At 44.6% G+C, this 13,336-nt stretch overlaps 1 protein-coding gene across 1 annotated transcript in view; it reads left to right on the top strand.

The window, feature by feature from the left end:
• Nucleotides 1-13,336, top strand: part of LOC110529498 (gamma-aminobutyric acid receptor subunit rho-1) — a 34,299-nt gene that overhangs the window by 6,143 nt on the left and 14,820 nt on the right. The window contains exons 2-3 of the mRNA XM_021611735.2: nucleotides 5,391-5,441; nucleotides 8,274-8,380. Of these exons, the coding sequence (XP_021467410.1) occupies nucleotides 5,391-5,441; nucleotides 8,274-8,380 (158 nt within the window). The remainder of the gene's footprint in view (nucleotides 1-5,390; nucleotides 5,442-8,273; nucleotides 8,381-13,336) is intronic.

The raw sequence follows: 13,336 nt of genomic DNA, 5'->3' as shown, positions 1-13,336 counted from the left end.
ATCTTTATTTATTTGGTCAGGCCAGGGTGTGGCATGGGTTTTTGTATGTGGTGTGTATGTATGGGGATTGTAGCTAGTGGGGTGTTCTAGCTAAGTCTATGGCTGTCTGAAGTGGTTCTCAATCAGAGGCAGGTGTTTATCGTTGTCTCTGATTGGGAACCATATTTAGGCAGCCATATTCTTTGAGTTTGTCGTGGGTGATTGTCCTTAGTATCCTGATGTCATTGTTCTGTGTTAGGTTACACAAGTATAGGCTGTTTCGGTTTTCGTTAAGTTTATTGTTTTGGTAGTGTTTGTGTTTAGTGTGTCACTTCATTAAACATGGATTGCAATAGACACGCCGCATTTTGGTCCGACTCTCCTTCTCATCAAGAAAACCGTTACAGAATCACCCACCACAAAGGGACCAAGCAGCGTGTCAACAGGCAGGAACAGCCCAAAGTGGAGTACAGTATGGACTATACTTCTTGGGAGGAGATAGACAGGTGGGCGGTCGACCCAGGGAGAGTGCCGGAGCCCGCCTGGGATTCGATGGAGCAGTGCGCGGAGGGATATAGGAGAATGGAGTTTGCGAAGCAAGCAAGGCGGCGCGGACGGAGGCCCCATAGTCAGCCCCAAAAATTTCTTGGGGGGGGGCTCAGGGAGAGTGTGGCAGAGTCAGGAGCCAGACCTGAGCCAACTCTCCCTGTTTATCGTGAGGAGCCAAGGAGGAGACCAGAGCCGGTGTTGGAGGTGAGCGAAACAGAGACTGTGAAGGAGTTAATGGGGAAATTGGAGGAGAGAGAAATGAGGGAGTTGCTGTGTTGGTGTTTTAAACATGGAATTCGCCCGACGGAGCGTGTTGGGGATTTGATGGCACCTGGGTCAGCGCTCCATACTCGTCCTGAGGTGCGTGTTAGTCGGCTGGTGAAGATGGTGCCAGTCTCACGTACCAGGCCTCCTGTGCACCTCCCTAGCCTTGCACGTCCTGTGCCAGCACCGCTCTCAAGATCTCCAGTACGCCTTCACGGTCTAACCCATCCTGTGCCACCTCCACACCCCAGCCCTCCGGTAGCAGCTCCCCGCACCAGGCTTCCTGTGCGTGTCCTCGGCCCAGTACCACCAGTGCCAGCACCACGCATCAGGCCTACAGTGCGCCTCGCCTGTCCAGCGCTGTCGGAGCCCTCCTCCTCTCCAGCGCTGTCGGAGTCTCCCGCCTGTTTAGCGCTGTTAGAGCCTTCCTTCTCTACAGCGCTGCCGGAGTCTCCCGCCTGTTCAGAACTGCCAGTTTGCATAGAGCTGCCAGTCTGCAAGGAGCTGCCAGTCTGCAAGGAGCCGCCAGAGCTGCCTGTCTGCAGGATGCCGCCAAAGCTGCCAGTCTGCAAGGAGCCGCCAGAGCTGCCAGTCTGCAAGGAGCCGCCAGAGCTGCCTGTCTGCAGGATGCCGCCAGAGCTGCCAGTCTGCAAGGAGCCGCCAGAGCTGCCAGTCTGCAAGGAGCCGCCAGAGCTGCCAGTCTGCAAGGAGCCGCCAGAGCTGCCAGTCTGCAAGGAGCCGCCAGAGCTGCCAGTCAGCATGGAGCAGCCAGGGCCGCCAGTCAGCATGGAGCAGCCAGGGCCGCCAGTCAGCATGGAGCAGCCAGGGCCGCCAGTCAGCATGGAGCAGCCAGGGCCGCCAGTCAGCATGGAGCAGCCAGTCAGCATGGAGCAGCCAGTCAGCATGGAGCAGCCAGAGCAGCCAGTCAGCATGGAGCAGCCAGAGCTGCCAGTCAGCATGGAGCAGCCAGTCAGCATGGAGCAGCCAGAGCTGCCAGTCAGCATGGAGCAGCCAGTCAGCATGGAGCAGCCAGAGCTGCCAGTCAGCATGGAGCAGCCAGTCAGCATGGAGCAGCCAGAGCTGCCAGTCAGCATGGAGCAGCCAGTCAGCATGGAGCAGCCAGAGCTGCCAGTCAGCATGGAGCAGCCAGTCAGCATGGAGCAGCCAGAGCTGCCAGTTGACCAGACTCTCCCAGATCTGCCAGTTGACCAGACTCTCCCAGATCTGCCAGTCGACCAGACTCTCCCAGATCTGCCAGTCGACCAGACTCTCCCAGATCTGCCAGTCGACCAGACTCTCCCAGATCTGCCAGTCGACCAGACTCTCCCAGATCTGCCAGTCGACCAGACTCTCCCAGATCTGCCAGTCGACCAGACTCTTCCAGATCTGCCAGTCGACCAGACTCTTCCAGATCTGCCAGTCGACCAGACTCTTCCAGATCTGCCAGTCGACCAGACTCTTCCAGATCTGCCAGTCGACCAGACTCTTCCAGATCTGCCAGTCGACCAGACTCTTCCAGATCTGCCAGTCGACCAGACTCTTCCAGATCTGCCAGTCGACCAGACTCTTCCAGATCTGCCAGTCGACCAGACTCTTCCAGATCTGCCAGTCGACCAGACTCTTCCAGATCTGCCAGTCGACCAGACTCTGGTAGATTCATCAACCTGCCTGAGCTTCCTCTCACTCCTGAGCTTCCCCTCAGTTCCGAGCTGCCTCAGTCCCGAGCTGCCCCTCAGTCCCGATCTGCTCCTCAGTCCAGTGGGGTTCTGGGTGAGGACTACTAGGCCATGGTCGGCGGCGAGGGTGGACTATCCAGGGACGCGAGGAGAAGGGACTAAGACATTGATTGAGTGGGGTCCACGTCCCGCGCCGGAGCCGCCACCATGGACAGACGCCCACCCGGACCCTCCCTATTGTTTTGAGGTGCGTTCGGGAGTCCGCACCTTAGGGGGGGGGGTTCTGTCACACCCTGGTCAAAGTATTTTGTGTTTATCTTTATTTATTTGGTCAGGCCAGGGTGTGGCATGGGTTTTTGTATGTGGTGTGTATGTATGGGGATTGTAGCTAGTGGGGTGTTCTAGCTAAGTCTATGGCTGTCTGAAGTGGTTCTCAATCAGAGGCAGGTGTTTATCGTTGTCTCTGATTGGGAACCATATTTAGGCAGCCATATTCTTTGAGTTTGTCGTGGGTGATTGTCCTTAGTATCCTGATGTCATTGTTCTGTGTTAGGTTACACAAGTATAGGCTGTTTCGGTTTTCGTTAAGTTTATTGTTTTGGTAGTGTTTGTGTTTAGTGTGTCACTTCATTAAACATGGATTGCAATAGACACGCCGCATTTTGGTCCGACTCTCCTTCTCATCAAGAAAACCGTTACAGTTTTCTAAATGACTCCAATGTAAAAATATATGGTTTGGCTGGGATCTGTCCAAATTAAAGCTAGCCAGCCAAATGCTAGCTATAGGGATTCATGAACTTCTTCGGGATCAGTGTCCCTTCCACGGGGCGGTTGAGCTAGCATAGGCTAATGCAATTAGCATGAGGTTGTAAATAACAAGAACATTTCACATGACATAGACATATCTGATATTGGCAGAAAGCTTAAATTCTTGTTAATCTAACTGCACTGTTCAATTTACAGTAGCTATTACAGTGAAATAATGCCATGCTATTGTTTGAGGAGAGTGCACAATTTTGAACATGAAAAGTTATTAATAAACAAATTAGGCATATTTGGGCAGTCTTGATACAAAATTTTGAACATAAATGCAATGGTTCATTGGATCAGTCTCAAACTTTTCACATACACTGCTGCCATCTAGTGGTCAAAATCCACATTGCACCTGGGCTGGAATAATACATTATGGCCTTTCTCTTGCATTTCAAATATGATGGTACAAAAAATACAAAGTAACGGTTGGTTTTTTCTTTGTATTATCTTTTACCAGATCTATTGCGTTATTCTCCTACATTCCTTTCGCATTTCCACAAACTTCAAAGTGTTTCCTTTCAAATGGTACCAAGAATATGCATATCCTTGCTTCAGGGCCTGAGCTACAGGCAGTTAGATTTGGGTATGTAATTTTAGGCGAAAATTGAAAAAAAGGTGCAGATCTTTAAATAGACCCATGGGGCGGCACACAATTGGCCCAGCTTCGTCCGGGCTAGGGGAGGTTTTGGCCGGCAGGGATGTTTCTGTCTCATTGCACACTTGCGACTCCTGTGGCAGGCCGGGCGCAATGCACACTGACACGGTCGCCAGGTGTACATTGCTTCCTCTGACACGGCTGGCTTCTGGGTTAAGTGGGCGTTGTGTCAAGAAGCAGTGTGGCTTGACTGGGTTGTGTTTAGGACGACGCACGGCTCTCGACCTTTGCCTCTCCTACGGGAGTTGCAGCAATGGGACAGGACTGTAACTACCAATTGGATACCATGAAAAGGGGGTAAAAAAATAAAAATAAATACGTCTAAATTGTCCAAACCGAAATGGTCACAACCAAAACAATTGACAGCATAGAAATATAAAGAGCCCAAACGTTGACATTTTTGGACCAAAAATAGATGTCTTTAATGTACTGTCCTGTACTTTTTTGCATCGTACTGTACCCTACTGTACCCTACTCTACTGTACTCTACTGTACTGTACTATTACTGTATTACATAACTTTACTCAAGTTTCTTTTTTTTTAATAAGATAAATGGATTATGTTTTAAATTATCATAAAAGTGTGGTAAATATGTACATTATCCTGTTTAAAAAATATTTTGTTAAAAACAAGCTGTTCAGGTACTTACTGCTTTGCAACCTCAGTGACTGCCGGCAGCAGCAGCTCCGCCTCCGTGGGCGCATAGGCCGTGCGAACATTGCTTGGATTGTTTTGCCAGCTATTTACTATGAGGGGGGAGCTGCCCCAATGGAATCACATTAGCATACATTATAACAGCACAAAGTAAATGGACCGTCCTGGGGTGCTCAAATGTGTGTCAGAACTTCTGGGTCTGCTCTAGTCTCCCTCCCAATGAGTCTGGTGCTGAGAGAAAGTCAAGGTTTTTAAAATCCAGTTAAAAATCATGTTTGAACTATTTAGTAAATGTTGTATACAAATACGATTTATAAAGTGAATCTGATCACTACTGTGCATGGTTCTCCCTTTACTGCAACTTTTTCACTACGTTTCGGTAGTGACAAATTTAGTGCCTAACAAGCAATTTAGGACACTATTTTCAAATATGCAATACAAACAAAGTGTGTGAGGAGTAGATCTGTCTGACATACTGTAAATTGGAAGAGATGTGCGCTTCAAAAATTAGAATAACCAACCCCCAATTTGCACCACTTTTTGTAGAATCAATCATATAGTGCACTACTTTTGACCAGGGCCCTATCATACTGTACTTCCCACTTTCAAGCAATGCTTTAAGCAATACTCTGTTCTACAATACTACCAACAAGTGGACGAATGCTATTGCAAATTGATTGTTGTTATTTTTTAAAGATGAACAGGGGCCTTCTGACAAACTCTTTTGATGAGCTGTTGGAATAGTCTATGATGTTGAATGCAGTCTCCTTTACATCTAATTTTTCTTGTTTTTCTTATAGATTCAAACGAGAAGTACCATCGACTGTACAAGGACGTCAAAAAGTTAGCAGGTAAGAATCCTTCATCTAAATACAATGTTACAGACAGAGTATAGTCGAGAGGATCTGATTTAGGGGAACAAAGCAACTATTACCATATGATTATTTACTTAGGGCTTTAAATAAGTAAATAACTATTTGGATGGGATTAGATTTCATGGGGAACCTCTGGTAATGTAATTATGTGCACGAGCACAAATCATCACATCCGTCTTTTTAGTTCCGTCTGAATTTGTCATGCCAGTCATTTTTACTTGGCAGAAAGAAAGGTTATTATCCTAGCACTAAAAACCTACTGTTTCTCGGCAATATCCCAGGTCCTCTGATAATACTTATCCCGTGTGAATTATCATCCCTGTGTTTTGAGGGATATTACAGTCGTGGCCAAAAGTTTTGAGAATGACACAAATATTAATTTTCACAAAGTCTGCTGCCTCAGTTTGTATGAAGGCAATTTGCATATACTCCCGAATGTTATGAAGAGTGATCAGATGAATTGCAAATTCATTGTAAAGTCCCTCTTTGCCATGCAAATGAACTGAATCCCCCAAAAACATTTCCACTGCATTTCTGCCCTGCCACAAAAGGACCAGCTGACATCATGTCAGTGATTCTCTCGTTAACACAGGTGTGAGTGTTGGCGATGACAAGGCTGGAGATCACTCTGTCATGCTGATTGAGTTCGAATAACAGACTGGAACCTTCAAAAGGAGGGTGGTGCTTGGAATCATTGTTCTTCCTCTGTCAGCCATGGTTACCTGCAAGGAAACACGTGCAGTCATCATTGCTTTGCACAAAAAGGGCTTCACAGGCAAGAATATTGCTGCCAGTAAGAGTGCACCTAAATCAACCATTTATCGGATCATCAAGAACTTCAAGGAGAGAGGTTCAATTGTTGTGAAGAAGGCTTGAGGGCGCCCAAGAAATTCCAGCAAGCGCCAGGACCGTCTACCTTTGGAGGATGGCCTGGTGTCAAGAAGGGCAGCAAAGAAGCCACTTCTCTCCAGGAAAAACATCAGGGACAGACTGATATTCTGCAAAAGGTACAGGGATTGGACTGCTGAGGACTGTGGTAAAGTCATTTTCTCTGATGAATCCCCTTCCCGATTGTTTGGGGCATCCGTAAAAATGCTCGCCCGGAGTAGACAAGGTGAACGCTACCATCAGTCCTGTGTCATGCCAACAATAAAGCATCCTGAGACCATTCATGTGTGGGGTTGCTTCTCAGCCAAGGGAGTGGGCTCACTCACAATTTTGGCTAAGAACACAGCCATGAATAAAGAATGGTACCAACACATCCTCCGAGAACAACTTCTCCCAACCATCCAGGAACAGTTTGGTGACGAACAATGCCTTTTCCAGCATGATGGAGCACCTTGCCATAAGGCAAAAGTTATAACTAAGTTGCTTGGGAAACAAAACATTGATATGTTGGGTCCATGGCCAGGAAACTCCCCAGACCTTAATCCCATTGAGAATTTGTGGTCAATCCTCAAGAGGCGGGTGGACAAACAAAAACCCACAAATTCTGACAAACTCCAAGCATTGATTATGCAAGAATGGGCTGCCATCAGTCAGGATGTGGCCCATAAGTTAATTGACAGCATGCCAGGGCAGATTGCAGAGGTCTTGAAAAAGAAGGGTCAACACTGCAAATATTGACTCTTTGCATCAACTTAATGTAATTGTCAATAAAAGCCTTTGACACTTATGAAATGCTTGTAATTATACTTCAGTATTCCATAGTAACATCTGACATAAATATCTAAAGATAATATCTAAAGCAGCAAACTTTGTGGAAATTAATATTTGTGTCATTCTCTAAACTTTTGGCCACGACTGTACAGAGTTTAACAGGTGCTGCAACCATGGGTAAGAACATGGGGGGGGGAATGTATGCCTAAAACAAAGTGCTATGTATGTAGCCTACAGATGAATGATCTGTTTTGTCACATATCAACTTTCCTAGTGCCATACGTCCTTTAAAAAAAATGGATGCTATTGTGCCAATGAATTCATAAATTGCCAAATATGTCAGTTAATGAAATGTCTGCAAAGGTTATAGTTCATGGTTCTTATTGATATGTATTATTATTTAGACTTTCTCTGAACTGAAGACCAATAGGCCAATATTAGGCTATTCCGAGGCTCCGTCACAACGGTCAATTTTGAATGAGAATTTTGTTTTATTACCGGGGCAGTTTGGTAAAACAAATCCCGTCCGACTCATCTACTGTAAAAATGGACATACTGGGATAATAAAGACATAACCAACGTTCTATAGTAATACTAGTCCCTGGCGAATAGGGCTAAGATCACAGCTTTTGTTAAAGTATACTCATAGTATAAAATAGTTGGCTTTGAAGCAACTAGCTAAACCTTGTGCAATCTAGCCTTTTCCTTAGTATCTGCAAGGTCAGGGCAAATTCATATGCCCTGTGATGCATAGCTCCAAATTTATATGAAAAAAGACTACCCTAATGAATTAATCCTCATGAATATGATCGGAATTCTATGAACATCCTGATAAGCTTATAGCTTAACTTCTGATGACAATGGGGGGAGGCTAGACACGTGATGTGTGTGTCTGTGTATGGCTCCATTCCATAGGATAAGTGGTCTTGATATAGGCGGAGTACCAGTCTGTTTGTGCATTCATGCCAACTTCTCGTCACTCATTGTCATGCTAATCATGTTTGGTTTGACAATGACAGTAATGGAATTGGCAAGAGCACAAACAAATCTGGGACTAGTCAGTATGCTATAGAGGTTCAGAGACAATGACAAGAAGTGTCATTTTAAATATTGATTGTTTTATTGATCATGTTTCTCCACTCCTCACAGCCCTATACTGAGAAGAAGTCCAGATATGACCAAAACCACCATGACAAAGTCAGAGCAGCTCTTAAGCATAAATGACCACGACTTCACAATGAGGCCTGGCTTTGGAGGTGAGATTTTTTAACTGTGCTTTACTGTGTGACGTACAAATTATAATGATCATTATTGGTAAAATTCTAGAGTTCTCTGATATCTGATGACAACTCTTATTTTTGGACTCCCGAGTGGCGCAGTGGTCTAAAACACTGCATCTCAGTGCAAGAGGTGTCACTGCAGTACCTGGTTCAAATCCAGGCTGTATCATATCCAACCTTGATTGGGAGTCCCCAGTGTCGTCCGGGGTAGGACGTCAAATAAGAATTTTAAATAAGAATTTGTTCTTAACTGACCTTAACTGACCTTTAGCTAAATAAAGGTTTAATTTTAAAAAGTATAATAATGACTTAATCATGACTCATCGTTAAGTCATGCATTGGAAAATTCCAACTGTCATTACTCAAGTTAAGATTTGGCCTGTTCTCGGGAACTCAGGAAATCCATCAAATCCATTTTTATTTGTCACATGCTTTGTAAACAACAGGTATAGACTAACAGTGAAATGCTTACTTACGGGCCCTTCCCAAGGGCCCCATGGGAAGCAGATACATTAGAAGCGGAAGTACACATATGGGTCGTTCCATCTCAAAAAGCACAAGAAAGAGGATTTCAACACCCACCAACTCAGATTGTTCTGAAATGGTTTCTGTTGTTAGAAACAGAACATTATTTTGTTGAAATATCGGTAGCCGATGTGAGCAGGACCTTTAAACAGGTCAACATTCACAAAGCCTCAAAGCATGCATGGACCAACTGGCAAGTGTCTTCACTGACATTTTAAACCTCTCCGTGACTGAGTCTGTAATACCTACATGTTTCAAGCAGACCACCATAGTCCCTGTGCTCAAGGAAGCGAAGGTAACCTGCCTTCACTTCCTTGCTTTGAAAGGCTGGTCATGGCGCACATCAACAGCATCCTCCCGGATACCCTAGACCCACTCCAATTCGCATACAGCCCCAACAGATCCACAGATGACGCAATCTCAATCGCACTCCACGCTGCCCTTTCCCACCTGGACAAAAGGAACACTTATGTGAGAAGGCTGTTCATGGACTACAGCTCAGCGTTCAACACCATAGTGCCCATGAAGCTCATCACTAAGCTAATGAACCTGGGACTAAACACCTCCCTCTGCAACTGGATTCTGGACTTCCTGACGTCCGCACCGAGGTGGTAAAGGTAGGCAACAACACGTCTGCCACGCTGATCCTCAACACTGGGACCTCTCAGGGGTGTGTACTTAGTCCCCTCCTGTACTCCCTGTTCACCCAGAACTACGTGGCCAAACACGACTCCAACGCCATCATTAAGTTTGCTGATGACACAACAGTGGTAGGCCTGATCACCAACAACGATGAGGAAGCCTATAGGGAGGAGGTCAGAGAACTGGCAGTGTGGTGCCAGGACAACAGCCTCTCCCTCAATGTGAGCAAGACAAAGGAGCTGATCGTGGACTACATGGAAAGGAGGGCCGAACAGGCCCCCATTAACATCAACGGGGCTGTAGTGGAGCGGGTCAAGTGTTTCAAGTTTCTTGGTGTCCACATCACCAATGATCTATCGTGGTCCAAACACACCAAAACAGTCGTGATGAGGGCACGACAAAACCTTTTCCCCCTCAGGAGACTGAAAAGATTTGGCATGGGTCCTCAGATCCTCAAAAAGTTCTACAGCTGCACCATCAAGAGCATCCTGACTGGTTGCATCACGGCCTGGTGTGGCAACTGCTCGGCATCTGACCGTAAGTCACTACAGAGGGTAGTGCGTACGGCCCAGTACATCACTTGCCAAGTTTCCTGCAATCCAGGACCTATATAATAGGCAGTGTCAGAGGAAAGCACATAAAAGTGTCAGAGACTCCAGTCACCCTAGTCATAGACTGTTCTCTCTGCTACCGCACGGCAAGTGGTACCGGAGCTCCAAGTCAAGGACCGAAAGTCTCCTTAACAGCTTCTTCTTCTTCTACCCCCAAGCCAAAAGACTGCTGAACAATTAATCAATTGGCCACCGGACTATTACATTGTACCCCCCCATTTGTTTTGTACACTGCTGCTACTCACTGTCTATTATCTATTATCTAATTCGAACAATGAGTTAGACATGAGGAATCCAAAGCAATGGTCAAAAGCCTCCCACAGACCCTTCACACCTGACACCAATCCCACCGAACGAGTATATAGTATCAGTTCTCTATGTCTGACAAGTAGTATGGAGCTGCGGCTCAGAGTATTGTTTCTTCATCCTATGTAATGTGTTCCCAGTGAATTTGGTGATGTTGTTTTTCCCCTGTTCAGAGAAATTGTTAGGTTTATGTCCCATCCTACATCCTGATATTACCAGGTTCTGACCACTAGATGGGTTCCCCCCTCAATGTTACAGGGCTAGTTCACCCAAATTAATAAATAGGATGCCACCCAAATTAGAAAATGACATATTCTTCCACTGCTCTGTCGTTCGCTACATACTTTAGTCTGAGACTGCCATCATTGAAGTCGTTTGTGGATCATCTCAGAGTATCAAAGTCAATGAAACATTTTTAAACCTCTGCTTTACCCACATGTGTTCTGTATCTGGTCCAACTCATCAGTTTCTGGACCAGCCCAATCGACCAATCATAAGGAATGTGTTCACATTCAGTGAAGAGTCGAGGAGGTACCCAGATCCAGACTCATTACGGAGAATAAATGAACATCTCTGAGCGTGGCATAGTGTGTTTGGCCAGAACAAGGAGTATGGGTAGCCTGGCAAGTCTATGGACAAGGAATGACTGTAATGCATGCGTTGGTTTTGTTGTCCACTGTTTCAAATGCAAACCTTTTTGCATTTGTGGCACAAATACAATGCTAGTCAATGGTACCTATATTAAAATTTTCGTCCAAATCATCCTGAAGTAGCTAAAAAAGTATTGTTAACTCAATGATGTTGCTTATAGAGGATTTGGATATGAAGTGTGAAAATGTTAAAGATACCATTGACTTAGTTAGCATTTGAAACAGTGGCCAGATAAACAAAACCAAAGCATGGGTTGCTGTCATACCATGTCCATAAACTACCTACATGGTAAGGAAACCAATATGTCATTTTGTAATTTGGGTATAAAAAAAAGTTTCTTGTTAAAAGTAGTCCTTGTGCATAGAGTTGTATGGTTTGTTAAACTTTGAAATCAATGGATTTTGTTTTGCATACATTTTAAGATGAAAAACCAGAGTCTCAGTGTTATTCCGTTACCATGGAATTGCCCACATATGGATGTTTCCACCCCAAAAGGGGATAAAAGGGGATATATTGGGCTGCAATTTAAGTTCCAAAATAATTAAGATTCTAGAATAATCTATACAGACAACGAATCGTAACAGACGTAAACATTACCAGAGTTGGGAAGGTTACTTTCTAAATGTTATCCATTACAGTTATTACTGTCCAAAATTGTAATTGAACTTTTGGATTACCCAAACTCAGTAATGTAATCTGATTAATTTCAGTTACTTTTAGATTACTTTCCTCTTAAAAGGCACCAGAAGAAGACAAAAATGACCCAGCAAACGCATTTAGTGTGTCATCATAGTGGTCTCTGACTTGTGGTCAGACTCGCTCAGGTGGAATAAACTTAAACTTGCAGCATTTTTTTCAATGCTGAATTGAATGTCATTGAGAAAACTAAAAGGTGTCATAATGTATTTTTTTCCGGAAACATCCTTTCAGAATCTAAAAGTAATTCAAGAAGTAATCATATAGTTTTTCAAAAGTTTCTGTAATCTGATTTACAATATTTTAGCTGGTAACGTAACTAATTACAGTTACAGTTTTTTGTAAGCAGATTACATGTAACTGATTTGTTGTATCTTTGACATGTAATCAGTTACACCCCAACTCTGGACATTACACATGTAGTGTATTCCTCTGTGGCGTTTAAAGCCAGTGAATAGTTGATGTGCTATTGCTCCTTGTGATATGAAGTATTTTACAGAATATTGACTCAGCCATGTATTAACAATATAAATGCAATATATCTGATATATCAAAATGTGTGAATCTGCATCCGAGCATGCAATAACATTGCCACATCATTTTGTACTAAGAGACAATGGCTCATCCACATTTTTAGTTTTATTGTATGTAGGCCCTTAAAGCAGAGTTATATTTATTTGATTGTTTTACAAAAAACGTGGATAGATGGCAGCATTCATGCAAAACTGAAAGCGCAAATCACCACATTTAACCATGGCAAGGTGACTGGTTAAATGTGGTGATTTGGATGTGTAAAAACGGATGTGTACAAACAGACCAGCTATAACTTATGTAAGGCAATCAAAGAGGCAAAACAACAGTACAGGGACAAAGTGGAGTCTCAATTCAATGGTTCAGACAGGAGACGTATGTGGCAAGGACTCCAGACAATCACAGATTATAAAGGGATTCGAGGAAAACAACATCGAGCCGTTCTCCATGGCCGACGTGAGTAAGTAATTAAAGCGTGTTAAGCCTCGCAAGGCTGCCGGCCCAGACGGCATCCCATATCACGTCCACAGAGAATGTGCAGTCCAGCTGGCTGAAGTGTTTATGGGCATATTCAATCGCTCCATATATCGTAGTCTGTTGTCCCCACTTACTTCAAGATATCCACCATTGTTCCTGTATCGAATGTAACTGAATTAAATTACTATCATAGCACTCACTTCTGTCATCATGACGTGCTTTGAGAGGCTAATTAAAGACCATATTACCTCCACCTTACCCAACACCACAGACCAACTTCGATTCTCACACCACTCCAACAGACGACACAATCACCATCACACACTGCCCTATCCCACCTGGACAAGAGAAATACCTATGTAAGAATGCTGTTTATCGACTACAGCTCAGCCTTCAATACCATAGTGCCCTCCAAGCTCATCACTAAGCTCAGATCCCTGGGTCTGAACCCCTCCCTGTGCAACTGGGTCCTGGACTTCCTGACAAGCGAATG

This window comes from Oncorhynchus mykiss, chromosome 8 (genome assembly GCF_013265735.2).
Source record: "Oncorhynchus mykiss isolate Arlee chromosome 8, USDA_OmykA_1.1, whole genome shotgun sequence".
NCBI lineage: Eukaryota > Metazoa > Chordata > Actinopteri > Salmoniformes > Salmonidae > Oncorhynchus > Oncorhynchus mykiss.
The sequence above is the reverse complement of the archived record's forward strand: the minus strand, read 5'-3'. Positions and strand labels throughout refer to the sequence as shown.